This window comes from Lygodium microphyllum, unplaced genomic scaffold (assembly GCF_053477565.2).
Source record: "Lygodium microphyllum isolate KBCC unplaced genomic scaffold, Lygodium_microphyllum_v1.1.10 scaffold_43, whole genome shotgun sequence".
Lineage (NCBI taxonomy): Eukaryota > Viridiplantae > Streptophyta > Polypodiopsida > Schizaeales > Lygodiaceae > Lygodium > Lygodium microphyllum.
The window spans coordinates 528,547-551,984 of record NW_028229526.1 but is presented as its reverse complement, the minus strand read 5'-3'; the positions used below and the strand labels follow the sequence as shown (position 1 = coordinate 551,984).

The following is a 23,438-nucleotide window of genomic DNA, read 5'->3' as shown; positions in this document are numbered from 1 at the left end:
GGCTGGTAGTATTTCTGATAGATGATCTACCAGTGGATATGTGTTCTCTTTTGGGAGTGCTGCAGTCACTTGGAGCAGCAAGAAATAGCCTACAGTTGCCTTGTCGAGCACATAGGCTAAGTGCAGGGGTGCAGCAATGGCTGCATGTAAGGTAGCTTGGTTGCATAAGCTACTTTATGATATGCATCAGCCTACAGATGGGTCAGTTGTCATTTATTGTGACAATATGAGTAGTATACACTTGGCAAATAACCCAGTCTATCATGCTAGAACAAAGCACATTGAGGTGCATTATCACTATGTGCGGGAGAGGGTTTTACTAGGTCTTATTGATCTAGTTTATGTTAGCACAGAGGATCAGGTAGCTGACATATTTACGAAGGCATTGGGCACAGAGAAGCTGCGCAAGTTCAGAGACCTGCTTGGTGTGCAGGAATTGGGATTGAGCTCGAGGGGGAGTGTTGAGATATCGAGCTCAACTCGTGATATGCCAGGGTGACCGTTGTGCATTTATGTCACCGACTTGTCAGTTGGAGATGCAGTTGGTACATCGCCCATGAATAATAGCTAGATGACAGCTATCCTTATCTACTCTAGTTCGTGGCTCAGTTAGTATGCCACCTTAGTTAGTTGAGTTTGGTTTTGAGACCCATATATAGGGTTCTTCTATTTCTTTGTACTAGAGTTCTTTTTGGCTTACACAACTAAGAAGAGGAAAACTGTTTTCAGCCTCCACCTGTGTGTGTATTCCCCCATTGTGCAAGCAAGAAAGCTACAAGTGAGACTCATTCCTTCTCTCCCACTTTCTTGACACTAGCATCATAGTTGATATCAACATGCCATGTGTCAACATGCATGTCATGCCATGTGTTGACGTGTATGTCATGCTATATGGCATCCTCTTGTAATGACATGTGTTCCCCTTGACCACCTTAGGCTATAGTATAAATAGGGATAATGGGTTACAAGCCCCTTCAATCTTGCCAACACCAGTTGTGAGGCTTCTACGAGGTAAATCCTCTTCGAGTTCTTGTCTTGTTCTAGTTTGGTCTTGTAATCAAGCCACACTCTTGTAAGCATTCTCCTGTAATCAAGCTCTTTTGTAATCAAGTTACCTCGCAATCAAGTTCTAGCTCAATTTCTCTTTTAAGTTCTTCTCTTGTAAGTCGTGAGAGCAATCTCCTCGCTTTTGAAGAGCACTTGCATGCTCATAACACACATGGTCTATAAACAAATGTTATTTTCGACGAATTGCAAGCTTGCACTAAGTGCAAGGACATGGGATACACTAATTGAGATATGCCTCTCATGGGCATCATTGTTGGTCATTTTTGCCATACTACAAGTAATATATTATTTAAATGACCATATAACCTATCCTTAACCAAATAGAATTTAGCAAATCCAATAGATTTTTAGCAAAAACGGTAGAATTTAATGATAGCCAAGTGGGTGTTTTTACTCATAGGTAAGCAAATGTTTCCATTCTTGGTATTTTTATTTTTTGGACTATAAGAAAACCAAAATCTCTAATCTAAGTCCAATTTCAGCCTATTATGAATCTTGTTGGTCGACAACTCCCTAGCTTCACACTTCCACCCTCGGAAGCTTGTGCATGAGTAGTCAACTCCTCCTCTTGCATTCTCAAAAGTTGAAAGCAAGCAACTCTCTCTCTCTCCATCTCTACTCTCCCTCTCTTTTTTTTTTCCAAAACTTATTTTAGTTTTTTTCTCCCTTCGTCCTTTAGTTTCTTTCTCTCCCTCTATTTCTCTCTCTTTGAATTTGTCCCCTCATATCAATCTCCTTTCCCTTCTCTCTCTCCTTTTCTAATTAAGAAAATTTATTTCTGATTAAGAAAAATTTAATAATTTTCTCACTCCATCTCTAACTCATTTCCCCTCTCTTGGTTTCTTCCATCTCTCTTTCTCTCTCCTTCACCTTCTATTCTCTCTCCCTTGTCCACATTTTAATGTTCAATAATTTAATAATTCTATCTCTCTCTCTCTATTTCTCCCCCCTTTCTCTCTCTATCTCCCCCTCTCTCTCTATTTCTCTCTCCATCTCCATCTTCTTTCCCTCTTCTCTTTCCCTCCCTCTCTCTCACAAGCACAATGCACAAATAAAACAAAGAAAGAAGAAAATAAATTCATAATCCTCTCTCTCTTCATGTCCATCTCCTTCCTCTCTCTCTTTCTCATTCTCTCTCTCTCTCTTAAGTTCAATGCATAAAGAAAAACAAAGAAAGAAGAGAGAGAGAGAGCTCGAAGAAGCACTCATTCATTGTCTTCTTCTTCTTCTTCTTCTCCTTTGCGGCCTTCCTCTTCCTTTTCTTCTGCTTCTCCTTCGTGGACCTCTCCTCCTTCTTTACAGATCTCTCTCTCTCTCTCTCTCTCTCTCTCTCTCAACCTTCTTGCTTACATTCATGCTCAATCCCTCTTTCTTTCTTTCTTCATGCTTGTTTACAATGATAAAAATGTCATGCTCTATGCTTGGTGCTTCTTTTCCTCCATAGTGAGGCGTTGCTATTTCCCTTGTTATGCACATTAGAATGTGCATTGAAATGCACATAAAAAATAGTGTTGGTATTACTGTTGTTATAGTGATGGCAATACAAATGCTAATATCGATGGCCCTAGCGATGCCAAAAAAAAGCCTTGCTATTATTTGTCGCTATGGCATCATTGCCTCTTGTAATGTTACATTTACTACATTGGATGAAAATTATTTTTAAAGAATGCAATGAATTAAAGAGTCACTATGCAAGTTTTGAATATCTTTGGATATGGGACTTGTTGACATGGAATGGGTTTGTGAGATTGAGGTAAGTCTTCAACTTGGGAGCTCTATGGAAGAGAACCAAAAGTTCAACCTATCCATGTAGAAGATGCAATTGAGTGAGCACAAAGAGGTGACAAAGATGGTGATGGAGGAGTTATGCCAAATGACATTGGTTTCAAAACTCATCGACGATCAATGTATAGAGAATGTGCAAGTTGGTAAAAACATTTCGAATATATAGGCACCATCATCTTCTGCCTATAAGAAAGTATATTATGCCATATGTTTTTCTACTATGATTCTTGTTAGTTGATGTATCCTCTCTTCCTTACTCATGAATGATAGGAGTACAATCCATTACATATCTTTGTGGTTTGAAAGTTCTCATGTGACTTAAGCTTGCTATCCAATTCTTCACTAATAGCACACTTTCGTCAAATGAAAATCTCACATATTGAATCTTTTGTCACCATTGTGTGAAAATGAGGGTGGGGGAACATAGAGAAAGGCCTCTTCTGCCTATCGTGTGTGAACATGAGACATGTAGTGGGGATTTTGCGTCACATCCACTTGGAAATGCACAACCCGACCATCGTCTTTTGCCCCCGTCGTGTGAACCAGCCTTTTTTTCATTATTTGAACGAGAGCATTATAAAGGAAAAAGAAAATTTGAAAAAGAAAGTTTAGCTATTTTGAAAAGCTAAAATGCTTTAAATTTGTGTAACTTAAAATCTAAGGCCCGGTTCACACTTGCCCGGTGGACAAAAGGGTGAAAAATCCCCTTTTCCACCCAGCCACAAGGATTTCCAAAGAGTTGTCCGCCCTCTCATTCACATGAGTGGTGGACAAGGAAAGGAGCGAAACGAGCATTTTGCTCCACTGAACGGAGCGAAACGCTCGTTTCCTTGTCCACCACTCCGTTCAGTGGAGCGTTTCGCTCCGTTCAGTGGAGCAAAATCTGCATAAACCTGTAATCGGCTTCGTGATCTCTGATCTCTGAGTACTCTCGCATCACAATTCGGCACATGTGCAGCCTACGACTATGAATCCTTCTCACATGTTAGCTGGCTTGAGCTTCGACAGGTTTCCTGTGCCATGGCAATGAATCGTCCCGGCTTATGAATAAGAATGGTTCCTACACTTCAGTCGATGCGTGCTGCCGCCTTCTGCAGGCCTGTGCCAAATCAAAAGACCTCTACAAAGGTAGGCGAATCTATTGGTCGATCTGTACAAACGATGTCGCGCTCTCTGATTCTCTGGCAAGCCGCCTCATCCGAATGTTTGCCGCATGCGGAAGATTACCTGAGGCTAGTGAGGTCTTCACCAAAGCCCCCAAAGCGAACACATTTGTCTGGCATGCTGTTATCTCTGCCCACACTAACTCGGACCACAACCACGAGGCCGTCAAGCTCTATTCTCAAATGCAGCAGTTCAATGTCGTGCCGGACGACTATCTCTTTGTCGCTGCCCTCAAAGCATGTGCCAAGGCAAGGCTCCTTACTTCTGGTAAACTCATCCACACTGACATTGTTAATAACTGTCTCGAGTCTGACATCTATGTCAGGAGTACCCTTATTGACATGTACGCTAAGTGTGGGAATCTTGAGGATGCCCACACCTTGTTCAATAACCATCAGATTCGCGACATAGTGACATGGAATGCCATGATTGCTGGATATGCAAATGTGGGGTATCTCCATGAGGTTCTAGTTCTTTTGGGCACAATGCAAAAGGAGGATTTGAAGGCTGATAATGTCACCCTCTTTAGCATTCTCAAGGCATGTTCTAGGACATCAGCCTCAGATACGGGAAGACAACTAAATGCTTACATTCTTGAAGCTGCATTAGAGTCAGATCTTTCCCTGAACAACAGTCTCATTGATATGTATACAAAATGTGGAGAACTCAAGGACACTGAATATTTGTTTGGAAAGTTGCCAGTGAGAAGTGTTGTAACATGGAATGCAGTTATCGCAGGTTATGTTCAGCAAGGGCTTTCTGTAGAGTGCATTCAACTTTTTCAACGGATGCACCAAGAAGGAAGAACACCAGACAAAGTGACATGCATTTGCACTTTGAAAGATGTTGCCAGTTTAGCAGCTCTAGATGTTGGTAGGCTGATTCATGCCTACATTATTGAAACTATTCTTGAGTCTGATGTTGTAATTGCAAACTCTCTATTAGACATGTACACAAAGTCTAAGTCTCTCAAAGATGCGGGCAGTTTATTTGGCCGGTTGCTGAGGCGGGATGCAGTGACATGGACTGTAATGATTGCTGCATATGCTCAACATGGGTATAGCCAAGAGGCACTTCAGCTTTTCCAAGACATGAAACAGGAGGGAATGGGTTTAGACAACATTACTGTTGCTGGTGTACTCAAGGCATGTTGTCTATATCAGGGCAGAATGATGCATGTTGGCATCCTTTGCAGCCACTGCAGGTTTGATCTTCTTATTGGGAATGCCCTTATTGACATGCTTGCTAAGTGTGAGAGTCTCATTGAAGCAAGAAGAGCATTTGATCAATATGGATATGTGCAATATGGATTCAATGGCCAGGAGGCTTTGACACTTTTTGAGCAGATGCAGCAGTCTAGAGTGACACCTAATGCTGTTACGTGTGCTAGCATCTTAAAGGCTTGCTGTCTCTCAGGTGCTCTGCATCAGGGCAAGCTTATTCACACATGTGTTGTTGAGAGTGGCTTGCATACTGACCAAGTGATTGGAAGTGCCCTTATAAATCTTTATGCTGAATGTGGAAGCTTGGAGGATGCTCATGGAGTGTTTGAAACATTGTTCAAGCATGATGTTGTCACATGCAGTGCAATGATTGCAGGATATTCGTTTCATAAGAATTACATTTTAGCGCTGCGGTACTTTAAGCAGATGAGACAAGAAGGCTTGAACCCAGACAGTGTTGTCCTTGTCTCCCTACTTTCTGTGTGTAGCCATTTGGGTTTGATTGAGGAAGCTTATCAGTGCTTCTGTTCAATGGAAAATGAGTTTGGGTTCAGGCCAAACCTTGAGCATTATAATTGCATGATTGACCTTCTTGGTTGTTCAGGTCGCTTGCATGAAGCTGAAAAACTGCTTCAAAGCATGAGATTCCAGGAGAATATGGTAGGCTGGAGATCTTTGCTAGGTAGCTGCAAAATATATGGTAATGTAGAAGTAGGAAGACGCTGCTTTGATGCTATCAGCTTACGAGATGCAGGAAATGCTTCTGCTATAGTTTTGATGTCAAATATTTATGCTGATGCTGGCATGTGGAAAGAAGTGGACAAATTAAAACAGCTTCGTAAACAGACACAAGCCTGGAGGAAGCCAGGACATGCCTTCATTGAGATTGATGATTTACTTTTAATAGTTTCCATTTATGTATTGAACATTTGGCAAGGTTCACGAGGCAAGCTTCAGACTCATTTGACACTTCTGCCACTTTTATTCATATTTGCCACTTTTAGAATGTGTGACATGTCCTTGCTCTAGATTGATATTTGATATGAGGTTCCTTTTAAACATTGTATCAACTGCCATTGTTTTGATGATGTTAATAGTAATGAATTGTAATGTGATTTTAAAATGACCTATATTCTGGAAGATTTGGCATTGTTTATATGTTCATATTGTACAAATTTTTAGATGTTTCCTTAAAATTAATACTGTAGGAAACTCGTTTCCGATCTTGCTGTTTCCAAAACTTCTGGCTACTATGGCTGGAGATGGGAGAGGAAACAAGGTGACTGTGAGAGGATGAGGAGCAAGGCCCTCTTGCAGACTTGGGACTTGGGCATGTTTTTCCATATTGCACCTCAGATGGTTTGGCATTAAAGCCCACCAGATTGGTTGTTCACACAACCATTCTTTTTGTGATGTACTTAGCCACTCTTTGCAGAGTTCCTTGTGCTTTGTACTTTGCCTGAAGGGGGTTTCCTCCGAGGTGCTATTGATCGAATTTCTTTTCTTAAAAAAAGAGATTCAGATAGAGGGCCCCTCAATGGCAGCTAGAGAGGACAGAAAGTGAAGAATGCAGAGTATTTGTATGTTTTACAGGCTTCTTAAACTCATGCATTGTTCAGGTCTCAAATTTTGGTTTTTCATATTGATTGTAGTGTAGATCATGTATAGACCAGATTTGTCTTTTTGTGAGACATAGGTTGTGGGCATTCTTCCTTATATTTCTCCACATATAGTTTGTCGTTTTTTGTGTAAAATAATTGGATGATTGATGGTTTATAAGTTGAAATGCCTTGCTCCAAATGTATTTCAAGGTCTTTTCTCCATAAGAACATGGAAGGGAACGTTACCTTGAATTCACTGTTACTGCTTCATGCGAGTTCATGAAACTGTGAAGGACGTTATCAAGGTTCGTTTCTTACATTTAACAGAAATGTTTGCTTTTTACCCATTATCTCAGAGTTATACCTCAATAAACTTCTCTATTGAGTCTCAACAAAGGCCCGGCTGGAGTGGCATAAATTCTTACTCTCTTGAAGAGTTCATTAAGCAATTCTGAGATGATATCCTGCTGACAAACATCATGCTCTTAGCCATGTTTCTGAAAGGTATTGCCTTTCCAAAATGGCTACTTGCAGGCATTTGCAGACAAAAGCAAGTGCCCAAGTACCTCAACTATTAAAGCTGCAAATTACAGCAAATATTGTTCAGGAACGGAGTCATACCACTAAGGACTTCTAAAGTGCATGGAGAGATCCTGTTAGAAACACTTGAATTGAGAAATCCTGTTAGAAACAAATCAACAAAACATTCTGAGTAGCAGAATCAGCATACAAAATTTTGCATAATGCAACTGCAGTCAGGAAGCAGTTAACAGGTTGTAAAGGAAAGTCTAATTAAGTGGCAGCATATAGGCGTGAATGTCAACATTTCATGTTTTACAGCGTGCAGAAAAGGCGTTAAATGGACATATTGAGCATCCTGATGTTTGGGAAGTTAGGGATGTTGCTCCCAACAAGGCAAGTTAGTATCCATTATTCTGATAAATAATTTCATACTTTCAGATGGCAATTTTTAATGACTCGTATGCACATGAACAGAGAATGCTATGCTTAAGCTTTGATTTACCACATAAAGTTGGCTTCAGAAGTTGCACTGAGGCAAACTCTGATGTGAAAGTCGCATTGTCGGATCCAAGAACAGGTGATGCAGCAGTACCTGATGCAGTACCAAAGAGGGCACGAACAGGCAGCTAGACTATATACCAGTTCTTGTAGAACTTTCTCCTCTTGTACGCTATACACCAGTTCCAAAGAGATTCTCCAGTGTCCTTATCCTCAAACTGGAGGTGACCTTTGTGCCTAGATGAGGAATGCCATAAATAGAATGAAAATTCAAACCCCAATTTGTGTCCTTATCAGTTTGGTAGGAGAGGCATGGCAGCCACACCACGAATTTAACATTGTAGACTTGTTACCAATTGTCATGGATTCCTGTAGTGAATGGCAGCACCCTAAACTTAAAGTCATCTAAAACCATGAAAATGCTAAGAGAAAGCTACCACCCTAAACTAAAAGTCGTCTAAACTAAAGTCATCTAAAACCAAGACATGCCAGCATCATCATAAATATTTGACTTCAAAACTATAGCAGAAGCATTTCCTGCATCATTGTGGCTATCAAATTAAAACAGCACCATATATTCTACATCACCATATATTCTGGCTATCAAATTAAAACAGCATCAAAGCTGATAGCAGCACAAGCAAATGCAGGAGTCCCATATAACAAAAGTGTTATTGTGTTATGGACTATATACCCTTCAAAATAGAAGGAAGACATTACTACACTGCAAAATTTGCTACTGATATACCATTAATTTTGATCAGAATAACAGAGTACACAGAAAAGAACAGAAATGAACATGTAACAGAGTATTATAAATTTCAGAGAATATTTTTAAAAATTGCTAAGCAGATTTGTACAAAGTTGAATCTGAATCTGTAGATTTATATTGTAGATTACTCGTCTTCACCTAGATGCTCATCTTCACTATCACCAAAAACCATTTGGATGTTTCTACGACAATGCTCCTTATACATTACTCGAGCCAAATTGTCCCTGCGTTCAGTACCTCTACCCATATTGTTGGTCTCTACATCATCCGCTTCAATTTGTGCTCGATTGACCACCTCCGCTTCTGACATTGGTAGAACTGCACGAACTTCAAATAAGGTGGATGTTGATGTCCTTGTGGTCCCTACCTCAAGGTTTACTGATTGCCTGAGGGTTGTTTCAGCATCCCTTACCCAATCCATGTCAAAGGTGTCACCATGTAGTATGCAAATATTATGCAACACAAGACATGCAGTGACAATGTCAGGAACATTAAGCAGATCCATGTCTATGCGTTTTAGGAGAATCCGAAACCTTGCCTTCAGCATTCCAAAAGCCCTCTCAACGGCCATCCGTGTACTGGACTGGATGAAATTCCAATAATACTTCATCTTAGACAAGCCTTCCTTGCTTCCTTTAAAAGGAACTAGCATGTATGGTTTTGCTGTGTATGCACAATCACCTACTAAGCAATACTTGCCAAGGTCACCTTTGTTGCATCGGATCCCAAGTGCACTGTTGCCAAAGTTCACAGAGTCATGTATGGACCCGCACCAACCTACATCATAGTCCCAAGCAGTGCAATCAGGTGCAACTGTCAATTGTAACAAAATAGAGTGAAAACCTTTTCTGTTATAGTAGTCTGCTGCATTGTCCTTAGGTGCTATGATGGGGATATGTGTTCCATCAATGGCACCAATCACAAAGGGAATGCCTCTGATAGCTTCAAATTGTTCGGAAAGCTTTTGCATTCGAAACGGTGTTGGCCAACGTATATATGTATCCTTCAATCCTGATGCTACCAATGCTGCACAAAATTGTAGCACTATGTGACATGCTGTACCTTTCCCACATCCATAGAGATCTGCAAGAACTTCGAGCGGAGTTCCACTTGCCAACCTATGCAAAGCTATGCAAATACGGGTTTGAAGTGGTATGGCTTGTCTCATGCGAGTGTTTTGCCTCCCAAACACAGCAGACAACTTGTTACAAAGATAGTGGAATGTATCCCTGCTAACACGAAGGCGTTTCTTGAACATTTGGGCTGTGTATGATCCCATTAAAGTGGCTTGATAAAAATTTTGGGCGCGTGGATAAGCCCAACATCGTCGAGTAAGGTGACCTCGACAATGATTTAGGGTCTTTGCCTTCATCATCTTGGCAACAACTTTTGCCTCATAAAGCCATGCCTTTGCAATATCATCAACTTCCTCCGATATACAATCTAGCATGGCTAGCATCATAACAGATATCACCCAAGCACAATACAAAGCCATCTCTCTACTACATGCCATAGACTCTGCATATACAAAATCTAATCAAAACTTGCTAATCCTAAAAGACAAATTTGAAGATACACATATGCTAATCCTAAAAGACAAATTTGAAACACATTTTAAGTTAGTATACTTTTGAAACCAACATATGCATTTTTGAAGACACATATAGAGACATTTTACAGTGTTGAGATTGGAACACCAACATGAGATTAAAATTAATCTTCAAACTCCCATTACAACTCAACATTACTACACTAAGTAGGCTTCTTAGCTAGCTCTAGAAATGCCACCATGCTACCATGCATGGCTTGAAATATATCAAGTTTGCGGGATTCTATTGCATCTCGTCGCTCAGATGAATCTGTTAGTTGTGAGATCAGCTCTCGTCCAGTGTTAACCATTCCAGATAGATAGTCATCAACGGCAGGCTTGCGACGTGTGCGATTAGATCCCAATATCTTTTGTGCATTTTCTATAGATGTACTACCTTCAACATTCCCTGGGGATGCTTCTCCCTCTACATTCAAGTTTTCTTGGGTGGAAGAAGCATGGCTGATGCATGTGACATGAGCTCGGCCATGCATGTACTCATCCACTACATCATACCACTTACATGTTATCTTCCTATCATTGCCCGAGATTGTGTTATGTGCTTTATCTTGCTTGTATTGTTGATACACACGGGTCCACTTCTTCCTGCAAGACTCACTGTCCTTATCGAAATCAGAATACATGGAAGCCAACTGTGTGGCAATTTTTCCCCAAAGATCAACACCTTGTTTTTGAGGCTTGTTGAACTGGTCATTCATACTACCACGAGCATGAACTAGCTGCTCAACCCAAAAATCCTTCCAAAAGTTGTTCTTTTTTTCTTCTCCATTCTCCTCATTGTCTATGTCATTGGTCATGGCTTTCTTTCCCTTAGTCTTGCTCTTCTTAGGGAGAGGAAGGGTAAGTGACACATTATTGGGTGCCACTACACGCTTCTTTGTTCCTCGAGAGTTTGGAGGTCGTTGAGGTAATTGCACACTTGCCTCGTGATGGTCCAGATTCTGACCTTGGGTAGAGAAGGGTTGAACCCCTTGCATATTGGTAGCTTGAGGTGTTGTGTAATGCAAGTGTTCAGAATAGGAGCTGTCATTAAGCATAGCACTAAACCCATGTGGAGGCATTCCGAATTGCATACCCATTTGTGGAAGATGCTGCAAATAATACGATGTGTTTGGGAGCAAACCTGAAGGACTTGAGATTTGGCTATCCAAAGAGATTTGTGGCTGTGATTCCATGACAATGTCATCTTGAGAGTCTTGCGTATATTGGCGGAAAGCCATTGCTGCAAGCCTACAAAATAAGACAATCATTTGATTACAGACAGACATTCACAAATATATAGAGAAAAGAATAGCAAAATTGTACCTAACTTTGTTTTTTTATTTTATCCTGCTCCACACACTTTCTACCACATGTGTGAAGGCTACAACAAACGAAAATTGAGTTCTGATGTACACCAATGAATGCTGCAAATTAAATAATGTTTTGCTACAAAATTGAGTTCTAATATCCGTCTACAAACCAAGGCTCGGTACTAAAAGCAGTACTTTTACAAATTTCTTTTCTTTTGAACGTACCCGAGTGATCCCTTTGGCTAAGGGATGATGCCAAGTGACGCGAGATGAGCAGGTGATTCGACGTAATAGAGACCTGATAAAAGCTCGCATGATAGCAAAAAACGAAAATTAGGCCAATTTCAACACAAATCCAATGTCTAGACTTGATTTATTGATCCAATGCATAGAGAGACACAGATACACCCAATTTTTTAGTTCAATGCAGACTGCATGCCTCTTTGGGAGTGGAGAGAGAGAGGTGCACCGATTCAGATAGATAATGCACCTAATTGAGAGAGAGAGAAATCAAGCAAATTCTGGTCAAATTGTGCACACATTGAGAGAGAGAGAGAGAGAGAGAGAGAGAGAGATATGCACCCAACTATTAGGGAAAAAAAAAGAGACGAATACGATTTCCATTGGGGAGAGAGGGAGAGATGCACCCGACACATGGGGAGAGAGGGAGAGATGCACCCGACATCATTGTGCCACAGAGAGAGAGAGTACCTGTAGATTGAAGCTCGAGAGTTTTGCGATCGAAGCAGCACGTATATATAGCGGGGAGAGAGAGAGAGAGTCAGAGATGCACCCAACTATTACGAAAAGAAAAGAGACAAACACGATTTTCAATGAAGATTACATGCCACTGGGGAGAGAGGGAGAGATTCACCAGACATCTCTATGCCACAGAGAGAGAGAGAGAGAGGACGTTTACGGAAAAAAAAAAAAAAAGAGAGAGAGAGTACCTGTAGATTGAAGCTCGAGAGTTTGATGATGTGATCGAAGAAGCACATATATATAGCGGAGAGAGAGAGAGCTCAAGAACTGCAATGGAAGTCTTGAAGCTTTTGCTTCATAGGCAAGATGGAAGGCGCCAAAGACAAGACATGGCGCGAAGGAGATATATCCATGCTGGCCAGGCCGGAAGAGAAGAGCGAACACTTGACCGTGACGTGTCAAAAAGAGCCCCTACTTTTTTTGGGCTTCCACCATGTGTGTGAACGTTCACTTGTCGATGCTGAAATTTGATTGGTCAACTTCGTTTGGGACGCCCCTTTGTCTGCCGAGTCGGTGCATTTATGTCACCGACTTGTCAGTTGGAGATGCAGTTGGTACATCGCCCATGAATAATAGCTAGATGACAGCTATCCTTATCTACTCTAGTTCGTGGCTCAGTTAGTATGCCACCTTAGTTAGTTGAGTTTGGTTTTGAGACCCATATATAGGGTTCTTCTATTTCTTTGTACTAGAGTTCTTTTTGGCTTACACAACTAAGAAGAGGAAAACTGTTTTCAGCCTCCACCTGTGTGTGTATTCCCCCATTGTGCAAGCAAGAAAGCTACAAGTGAGACTCATTCCTTCTCTCCCACTTTCTTGACACTAGCATCATAGTTGATATCAACATGCCATGTGTCAACATGCATGTCATGCCATGTGTTGACGTGTATGTCATGCTATATGGCATCCTCTTGTAATGACATGTGTTCCCCTTGACCACCTTAGGCTATAGTATAAATAGGGATAATGGGTTACAAGCCCCTTCAATCTTGCCAACACCAGTTGTGAGGCTTCTACGAGGTAAATCCTCTTCGAGTTCTTGTCTTGTTCTAGTTTGGTCTTGTAATCAAGCCACACTCTTGTAAGCATTCTCCTGTAATCAAGCTCTTTTGTAATCAAGTTACCTCGCAATCAAGTTCTAGCTCAATTTCTCTTTTAAGTTCTTCTCTTGTAAGTCGTGAGAGCAATCTCCTCGCTTTTGAAGAGCACTTGCATGCTCATAACACACATGGTCTATAAACAAATGTTATTTTCGACGAATTGCAAGCTTGCACTAAGTGCAAGGACATGGGATACACTAATTGAGATATGCCTCTCATGGGCATCATTGTTGGTCATTTTTGCCATACTACAAGTAATATATTATTTAAATGACCATATAACCTATCCTTAACCAAATAGAATTTAGCAAATCCAATAGATTTTTAGCAAAAACGGTAGAATTTAATGATAGCCAAGTGGGTGTTTTTACTCATAGGTAAGCAAATGTTTCCATTCTTGGTATTTTTATTTTTTGGACTATAAGAAAACCAAAATCTCTAATCTAAGTCCAATTTCAGCCTATTATGAATCTTGTTGGTCGACAACTCCCTAGCTTCACACTTCCACCCTCGGAAGCTTGTGCATGAGTAGTCAACTCCTCCTCTTGCATTCTCAAAAGTTGAAAGCAAGCAACTCTCTCTCTCTCCATCTCTACTCTCCCTCTCTTTTTTCCAAAACTTATTTTAGTTTTTTTCTCCCTTCGTCCTTTAGTTTCTTTCTCTCCCTCTATTTCTCTCTCTTTGAATTTGTCCCCTCATATCAATCTCCTTTCCCTTCTCTCTCTCCTTTTCTAATTAAGAAAATTTATTTCTGATTAAGAAAAATTTAATAATTTTCTCACTCCATCTCTAACTCATTTCCCCTCTCTTGGTTTCTTCCATCTCTCTTTCTCTCTCCTTCACCTTCTATTCTCTCTCCCTTGTCCACATTTTAATGTTCAATAATTTAATAATTCTATCTCTCTCTCTCTATTTCTCCCCCCTTTCTCTCTCTATCTCCCCCTCTCTCTCTATTTCTCTCTCCATCTCCATCTTCTTTCCCTCTTCTCTTTCCCTCCCTCTCTCTCACAAGCACAATGCACAAATAAAACAAAGAAAGAAGAAAATAAATTCATAATCCTCTCTCTCTTCATGTCCATCTCCTTCCTCTCTCTCTTTCTCATTCTCTCTCTCTCTCTTAAGTTCAATGCATAAAGAAAAACAAAGAAAGAAGAGAGAGAGAGAGCTCGAAGAAGCACTCATTCATTGTCTTCTTCTTCTTCTTCTTCTCCTTTGCGGCCTTCCTCTTCCTTTTCTTCTGCTTCTCCTTCGTGGACCTCTCCTCCTTCTTTACAGATCTCTCTCTCTCTCTCTCTCTCTCTCTCTCTCTCAACCTTCTTGCTTACATTCATGCTCAATCCCTCTTTCTTTCTTTCTTCATGCTTGTTTACAATGATAAAAATGTCATGCTCTATGCTTGGTGCTTCTTTTCCTCCATAGTGAGGCGTTGCTATTTCCCTTGTTATGCACATTAGAATGTGCATTGAAATGCACATAAAAAATAGTGTTGGTATTACTGTTGTTATAGTGATGGCAATACAAATGCTAATATCGATGGCCCTAGCGATGCCAAAAAAAAGCCTTGCTATTATTTGTCGCTATGGCATCATTGCCTCTTGTAATGTTACATTTACTACATTGGATGAAAATTATTTTTAAAGAATGCAATGAATTAAAGAGTCACTATGCAAGTTTTGAATATCTTTGGATATGGGACTTGTTGACATGGAATGGGTTTGTGAGATTGAGGTAAGTCTTCAACTTGGGAGCTCTATGGAAGAGAACCAAAAGTTCAACCTATCCATGTAGAAGATGCAATTGAGTGAGCACAAAGAGGTGACAAAGATGGTGATGGAGGAGTTATGCCAAATGACATTGGTTTCAAAACTCATCGACGATCAATGTATAGAGAATGTGCAAGTTGGTAAAAACATTTCGAATATATAGGCACCATCATCTTCTGCCTATAAGAAAGTATATTATGCCATATGTTTTTCTACTATGATTCTTGTTAGTTGATGTATCCTCTCTTCCTTACTCATGAATGATAGGAGTACAATCCATTACATATCTTTGTGGTTTGAAAGTTCTCATGTGACTTAAGCTTGCTATCCAATTCTTCACTAATAGCACACTTTCGTCAAATGAAAATCTCACATATTGAATCTTTTGTCACCATTGTGTGAAAATGAGGGTGGGGGAACATAGAGAAAGGCCTCTTCTGCCTATCGTGTGTGAACATGAGACATGTAGTGGGGATTTTGCGTCACATCCACTTGGAAATGCACAACCCGACCATCGTCTTTTGCCCCCGTCGTGTGAACCAGCCTTTTTTTCATTATTTGAACGAGAGCATTATAAAGGAAAAAGAAAATTTGAAAAAGAAAGTTTAGCTATTTTGAAAAGCTAAAATGCTTTAAATTTGTGTAACTTAAAATCTAAGACACCAGCCGCGGATTCTTTTGTGATCCGTGGCCTGGTAAGGAGTCACAACTTCTCACAAGTATGGAGTTTTGCCCTCAACTGCTATTAGAATACCCCGCCAGAAGAATGGCTATGGCTACTCCGTTTGAAACTCTCTGTGCATACAGGATTGAAATTACACTGTTGGGTACAGCTCCAAAATCAGGGAGCAGGTGTGCAAAAGAGGTCCAATTCTTGCCGCAGACAGTGAGGATGCATCACATCAGCTGAATAATTCACCTGTGTCATCCCGATTGAGCGGTCAAAGAGACGCATTCCTGTGTACAGCCATGGATGCCCTTCACTTCGTACCCCAGTTCTGTTATGGTGCTTCAACCAAGAGTCAGCCAGAAGGGCGAACTTTCCTTGTCCCGCACCTTCATCTTGCCACCAAAATTGGGTCTTTTAACCTCCCCACAGGTGACGAAGCTGTCCCATACAGCCCTTTGATGCCCTCAATCAAAATGAAAGACATGAGATCATGGGTTCTTCAGGAAACACCCACCACAGAAGCCCCTGTTGCGGACTCGGATGACAAACTTTCGGTGTGTCGAAGACTAGACGCAGATATGGATGTGGCAAGTCTGGCTTGCTGCTTGCGGGACTGTGGGGATGCAACCGATCGGGTTGCTGGTGAACAGGTGCATGCCCACATCATCAGTCGTGGTTACGGGTCGGATACATACTTGGGCAACTTCCTTACCCTCTTGTATGGAAGCTGTTGGAGGTTTGAGGCTGCACAAGCTGTCTTCCATAAAATTCCTACACAGAATGTGTACTCGTGGAATATATTTATCAATGCGTGTGCCAAGAATGGGAGGGTGGATGTGGCCAAGGTTGTGTTTGAGAAGATGCCGAAGAGGAATGTGGCATCTTGGAATGCTATCATTGCAGCATTCTCGCAACATGGACATGGCAATGAAGCTCTAGAGCACTATAACGACATGCTGGATGAGAATTTGAGCCCTGACAAAATAACTTTTGTTTCAGCTATTGATGCCTGTGCTGACCTTGCTGCTCTGATTGAAGGTATACTTATACATTGCTCTGTGATCGGCAGTGGATATTCGACAAATGTCATTGTTGGCACTAGCCTCATGTACATGTACAGCAGGTGTGGTGATCTTGAGACAGTAACAATCATTTTCCAGCAGATAATGGAATTGGATATTGTCTGTTGTAATGCCATGATTGAGGCATGCATTGAGAATAACTGCAGTTTAAAAGCTTTTAGTGTGTTTGGCTGGATAAAGCAGACAGGCATACAGCCCACAAGGCCAACATTTTTGGGCATGCTCGATGTGTGTGCCAACCTTGCACAGCTTTTCAAGGGTCGGGAGTTCCATGCCTCCATTGTTTCCGTCGGATTGGATTCGGACATTATGGTAGACAATGCACTGATTAATATGTACAGCAAGTGCAACAGTATAGAGGAGGCCATGACCATTTTCTGCAAGATGCAAAATCGGGATGAGGTAACTTGGAGTACCATTATTGCAGGATACAAAGCTGTTGGTCGAAATATGGAGGCCCTGGACTTGTTTCAGCAGATGCAGTCAGAGTCTATCAGTCCAAACAAATTCACGTTTTCCACACTTCTTGATGTCTGTGCACGTCAGACTGACCTTGTAACTGGCCGACAGTTCCATGCTGACATTGTTAGCACTGGCACTGAGCTGGACTTCATACTTGAAGTTGCACTCATCAACATGTATGGCAGATGTGGAAGGTTAGATGATGCAAGGGCTGTGTTTGACAGGAAGTTTGAGCATGAGATTCGCTCTTGGAATACAAAGATCCTAGCTTGTGTTCTAAACGGACATGATCAGCAAGCTTTGCAACTTTTTGATGAGATGCAATCAAAAGGTATACTACCCAACAAAATTACCTTCAAGCTGATTGATGATATGAGCCTTCCTCACATTTAGACAGCTGCTTTTGTGTGCAATATGACTGTGGAAGGGCATGTTTATGCCCATTCAGACTACCCGGCTTCTATATTTTCTTGCACAGACTCTCTGGCCCTGGTTTCTTCTCACGCCCATTATGACTTTCTGGCCTATCATGCTCCTTACGTTTGTGGGGTATACTTGAAGTGGTAGTATGATGCCTATGCTTAAATGACAGAGCACTTGAGGCTTTAGGGACCTTAAACTGCTGTCAGTGGTGGAAGCCATGATATTTAAGCTGTTTATCTTTGGTTGCAGCTGCTTTTCCTAAGCAAAAGTTAATTTGATTGAGAAGGATGGTAAGGAGCCATGGTTTTGCAAATATGAAGTGCGAAGTGGAGTGGAATTCGAAGAGATTACCACCAGAATTTTTAAACTAGAGATGATGCCCAACTATATAGTGTACAGATTGTTTCATTTGCCACACCAGACGAGCAGTAATAAACTCGCTTAATCCTGATGGTCCCCAAAAAAGGCAAGGTTTCAAAACATATACCGTGTGCAGAGTGTTTCACATTCGATGCCTGAAGAGCAAGAATAAACTTGCTTACTCCTGTGCTGAGTTTATGATATCAGCTGCTAGTTACTTGTCAATGGGAGGGCCACAACCTTGTAGTATATTATCAGATATGATGGAAATCAATAAAATGCCCACAAGTCCCACCAATCGAAATTTAACCACATTTTTAATATGATAAGACCAGTTCTATGCTCATACCAAGATCCTACCTTTATACCAAATTTTACTGGGCTTCTTTCTGCAGTTAAATTATTGAATTTTCTTGTTTGCCTTTTTGGGCATGCTAAATAATGCTGGATCGATTTGGGTGCTCCAGAAAATGTCAAAAGAGAACATTTTCTAGGATGGCTCAATAACAATGGTCGTGTTTGCTCCATACGATGGTTTTTCAAGATAATTAAGCAAACTGCTCACTGATGCACACTTGTCTTATTGTCCCAAGTCAGCTAAAATAACTTGTTTCCTTTCTGGAAAAGTCATACTTATCAATTGATTGAAATTGCTTTTATTAGAATCAAAACATGCTGAGATACAACAATGCCAATATGTGGTCACACAGCAAAGTGCGCACTTCCACCTATGTGACCTGATTGAGCACTTGTGTTTGGAACTTACAGCATTTCAAGGTTATTCCCACATACATTGATGAGTGGTCACAGGTCTGTGAGTGCACAATATGGAAGAAAATAAGCACAAACAGAAAGAGTGTGAGAGAAGAAAATGCAGCAATGGCTGAGTACAAGCAGTCCCTACATGGATGCTTTGCACATCGGTGAGGGTGCTGAAATGAGAGGCTGATGCTGAAGAATCCAGGCGATGATGAGGAGAGAAATACCCCCCAAATGCACCTAAGCCATTCTAGAAATCACGAGAGAAATGGGCTGAAAATGTAGTGAATGAGAGACCTATCAAATGCAATAACTGACATAGTGTCAGAGCTCCTATGTCTCCATAATACTTTGATGGAGCTCACAACCAAGAGATGATAGCATATACACATTGACTTCTAACACCTCTTCTAAGAGTGGCTGAAGGCCAGGAAGACACATGCGAAGGATTTTTGGGAAGATCAGCCCCAACTCTCCATCCAAAACGCACCCTTGAACATAGTGGTAATGGATCTCATGTCCTTCATGTGAGCATGAATCATGGGTTCTTTGCAATAGCAAGAGCACTTTGGTTCTCGCTTCTGAGAAGAGTAGGTCCGCCTGTGCAAAATCAATGTTGGTAAGCATCCATCAAAGTCAGAATGCCTCCCAATCAGAAGAGCACATCGCATGGTACTCTGCCTTCGTCGAAGAATAGCAATGGTAGGCCGCTTCTTGCTGCCCCAGAAAAGTAGCACTAGATCCATTGGAGAGCATCTCTTGTGGTTGATTCGTGAGTGTCAGTCAGTATCACTTGTTCAGTTTGAATCAGACGAACTTGAAAGGGTGAGCCCTCTCCATACACAATCTCATGTGAATGGGTACCTTAAAGTACCGAAAGATCCAAAGGACAGCTTGCCAATAGGAAAGAAGGGGCTTCTTCATGAATGAAGAAAGAAGTAACATGAGAGATGTCTGGTTGGGTATGAACGGGCCACATCAATGACTATAGTAGTGACATGCCACTGCCAACTCTCTATTGCCCCCAAGGAGAGTTTGGACTTGGGATACATGGGACATGAGATGGACTTACAGATAGCCATCTTAATTGCAGTAAGCATCTCGGAGATATAGCATTACTATGACATAAAAGATGCTCTCAGATAGTCGATGTACCTCAAGTTTAAGAAAGAAATAGAGAAGGTTGAGATGTACCATATCAAACTCTATGTTGAGTATCTCTTGTATTTGCTCAACCTTTGCTACATAGTTGCCTGCCAAAATCGAATAATCAATATCTACAATGGTGAGAAGACATTTTCTAATCTCCAACTAAAAGTAGATATTGGGATCATGATCTAATCTCTTGAAGTCGTGTTGAAGAAAGGAGCAATCTATCTTTCGATACCAGGCCCTAGGGGCCTCCTTAAGGCCATTCTAGGGCCTTTCACAAATGGTAAACATGATCCTCCTTGCCTTTCATATTGAAATTGATGGTTGACCCACAAAGATCTCCTTTAAGACATCGTTGAGGAAGTTTCTTTTGGCATCCATATGATAAACTACCTAATGATGATGTACCACAAGGGGTAGGACCATCCAAACATTAGTAGTACAAGCCCACTTTTGGTGAAACCCTTGGTAACAAACCTAGCTTTGTGCTTGTCCAAGGATCCATATGTTGAATAATTGGTCTCATAGACCCAATGAATACACTTGATGTACATGTTTTTTTAAATTTTGACTAGGCTAGTTGTTATGGCACTCATGTATCCACAAGTGATTTATACTTTATGCTTGGAAACTCATGCATATTGTGGTTGAGAAAGAAGCAACCCAATGTGTCCAACAAATTCTATTTGTGAAGTTGAGTACAAGTAGGTTTCATGACTACGATTGATTGTGTTTGGCTCAAACAACTCTTGGCTAATTTGGGCGTTAGATAGTCATCTACCAACATCATATTTAGCAACAATCAGAACGCATTGGTAGTTGTCTTTGAAACTTATTGTTCCATCCTTATACTACGCACATTGAGGTAGTTTATTATCAAATTAGGGAGAGACTCTCTATATGCCATATTAATTTAGCCTATGTGCCAATACAGGATAATCTTGTACATTTTTTAACATAAGAGTAAGATAAGAAAATGGATTATAGGGCCATTTTATTCTCATTTAACACTTGAATGTTTTTGCAAAGCTTTGGGCTTACTCCCCTTTGTGGGTCTGAGCTTAGCACTCCTGTATGCGAGTGCCAACATTTGTTCATTGCATCAATCATAGGGGATTTGTTACCATATTTAGGTAGTGATGCATGTGAGCATACTTAGGACCATTGTGGGCACTTTTTCTGATCCTTACTAGGAGATTCTTTTTCCCTTGGCCTTGTGTATATATCTATTTACTCTAGGGCATCCTTAGTCTTGTACACCTTCCACTTTGGTAGTTCTCAACAAACTTTGCTTGTATGTTCTCAAGCTTCTTCTTCTCCAAGCTTTGTGCATGTCTATTCTTGCAAACATAAATCCAACACCTATGCTATTTGCCATTGGTCAATATTTGACTTTTGATGTCCTCAATGGAGGATTTGATAGCATATCACTTTCTTAAAAAGAAGATCGTATCCTTGACGTTTTGCTATAAATCTTGGATTTTGTCAACAAATCGATTAATAGAGATTAGTGTGGGACAATGATATGAATCTAATAGTTTGAATGATTTTAGTTTAATCTCATTGATCACTTCATAGTGATGACTAAATATGTGTTACGTTTCTCCCATGTCATTGGCAATGCATATATTGCTTCAACTTGATCTTTAGGTGGAGCTCCTATATCAATTAGGTCACAAACATGTGCTAGTAAATTGATCATATATTTATTTGTTCAAATAGATGGCCATTGATTGATCAACGTGCTTTGCTAGCTACTTGTCACTTATGTAACTTATCTATTCTTTAAGTCTAATTTTAGACTAGCAAGAGATTTGCATTTAATAGCACATACCAGATATAGATAGGCATAGATTACATCTAGGTTGTGCTCTAAATCTTTGGTATTGTCAACGTTCTTCGTGTTGTTAGCTTTTCCTTTGGTTGAGGGAAAGTAGTAGTTGAGGGTTGTGACTTCTCAGATTCTATAGTGTCATTAGAAGGATTAGCCCAATTGTTGTTGGTAGATTGTCATAGTAGCACTTGAGGAAGATTATAGCATTTGATTCTTAGTTAGATTGGAACAATTAGATGATTGTTAAGTCTTGGTGGTAGAGTTTATAGTGGTCAAGGGATGTTATTATTTAGTTTCTTCCACTTGGATTGTTTTTGCTTTCAGATTCAAGGGTATTGATTGAGCAATGGCCAAGATATGCTACTATTTTGTTTGATTGTATGGTGTTTGGTATTTAGAAACATGGCTTTCGTAGTATGAATGACAATAGTGGAGGAAGCTCCAATTTTTTTTTCTAGTGAAACCATGATTTTATTCTTTTAAATAGCCATAATTTTTTTTGTCTTGTGAGTCATGGTTACCATTTTTGGCTTAACTTATGGTGCTTTTTGTACCTTTGGTTGTTCTTCTTGACCACTTGTAGTGATTGTATTTGCAAGGTATTAGTTAGAAATGGTTGTGGTGTACAAGACATCCAATTTTAAGGCTTTAGTAGCAAAATCCATTTGATTCTTGATTTGTAGTCACATTCTCTACATGGATAAAGGATGTAGTGTTAATCTCTACTTGAAGATCATTCTCTCACTTGCCTACCCATACTCGTCAAATTTTGAAAACTGATACATCAATGGTTGCAAGTACATACATCCAACCTCTTTCATTTGACATGCAAAAGATGTATTTATTTTGTAGTGTATGACTGACAAAGCATTGAGAATCACAAAGATGGCATCTAGATCAACCTTGGAGGTCTTCTAGGTTTCCATCTCTATGTGGAATGCATTCATGCAAGTTTCAAAGAACATCACATTACCCCAACCCTCTATTAGTCTTGGGTTTCTCATCTAGAGTTTTCATAAGAGGAGATCATAGTCTATGGCTTTTATAACCACAAAGTTGATTGAGAATTTCACTTTAATCTTAATCAACTAGTCCTTAAGGATTTCAATGGGCTTTAACTTTGAACCATTGAGCCACTTTCAGATAAAGTATGCATTCTCTATTGGTTGGTTAACCCATGCTTGGAGTACTAAAAAGTTGATAATGCGTTATCCCAAGACCTATGGCTCTAATTCATCTTTTAGTGATGTTGCCTAAGGCAAACAATTGGAGGAGAACATGCTTCTCAACTCCTAGAAAGTATTCACCCTTAAGGCTCCTACAATCTTGCTAGGTGCCAAACCAATAAATTATGTATTTGAGTTGAGATCTTGTAATGTTATATTAAAACTACTACAATCTCTTGGGATCCTTGTATCTAGGTCTTAAAGGCTCTTTGTAATAGCATATTTTATTTGAGAAATATCCTGATTGGCATTGAAACATTTGTGGATGCCAATGATTCATCATTTTAGGATCCACTTCTTTGAGCTTGCCC

General features: G+C 40.4%; 2 protein-coding genes across 2 annotated transcripts; one reads left to right on the top strand and one right to left on the bottom strand.

Moving 5' to 3' along the window:
- Positions 1-3,567: 3,567 nt before the first annotated feature.
- Positions 3,568-18,558, top strand: LOC148008945 (uncharacterized). Its single transcript, XM_087673869.1, has 5 exons — positions 3,568-6,262; positions 6,449-6,599; positions 7,682-7,756; positions 7,838-7,963; positions 15,976-18,558. Exons 1-5 carry the CDS (start codon positions 3,897-3,899, stop codon positions 17,764-17,766), a joined length of 4,509 nt encoding a protein of 1,502 aa, XP_087529995.1. The 5' UTR covers positions 3,568-3,896; the 3' UTR covers positions 17,767-18,558.
- On the bottom strand, positions 10,365-11,828 carry LOC148008946 (uncharacterized). Its single transcript, XM_087673864.1, has 2 exons — positions 11,760-11,828; positions 10,365-11,472 (listed from the first exon to the last, which is right to left on the bottom strand). The coding sequence occupies exon 2, from the start codon at positions 11,460-11,462 to the stop codon at positions 10,386-10,388; it is 1,077 nt and encodes a 358-aa protein (XP_087529990.1). The 5' UTR covers positions 11,463-11,472; positions 11,760-11,828; the 3' UTR covers positions 10,365-10,385.
- Positions 18,559-23,438: the final 4,880 nt, after the last annotated feature.

Bases quoted from the DNA above. Each gene is read 5' to 3' on its own strand.
- LOC148008945 (XM_087673869.1), top strand. From the start codon at position 3,897: ATGAATAAGAATGGTTCCTACACTTCAGTCGATGCGTGCTGCCGCCTT. The intron at 6,263-6,448 runs GCTCTAGATTGA...TTAATACTGTAG, and splicing joins AGAATGTGTGACATGTCCTT to GAAACTCGTTTCCGATCTTG. The intron at 7,964-15,975 runs GTACCAAAGAGG...CAGGATTGAAAT, and splicing joins ATGCAGCAGTACCTGATGCA to TACACTGTTGGGTACAGCTC.
- LOC148008946 (XM_087673864.1), bottom strand. From the start codon at position 11,462: ATGGCTTTCCGCCAATATACGCAAGACTCTCAAGATGACATTGTCATG.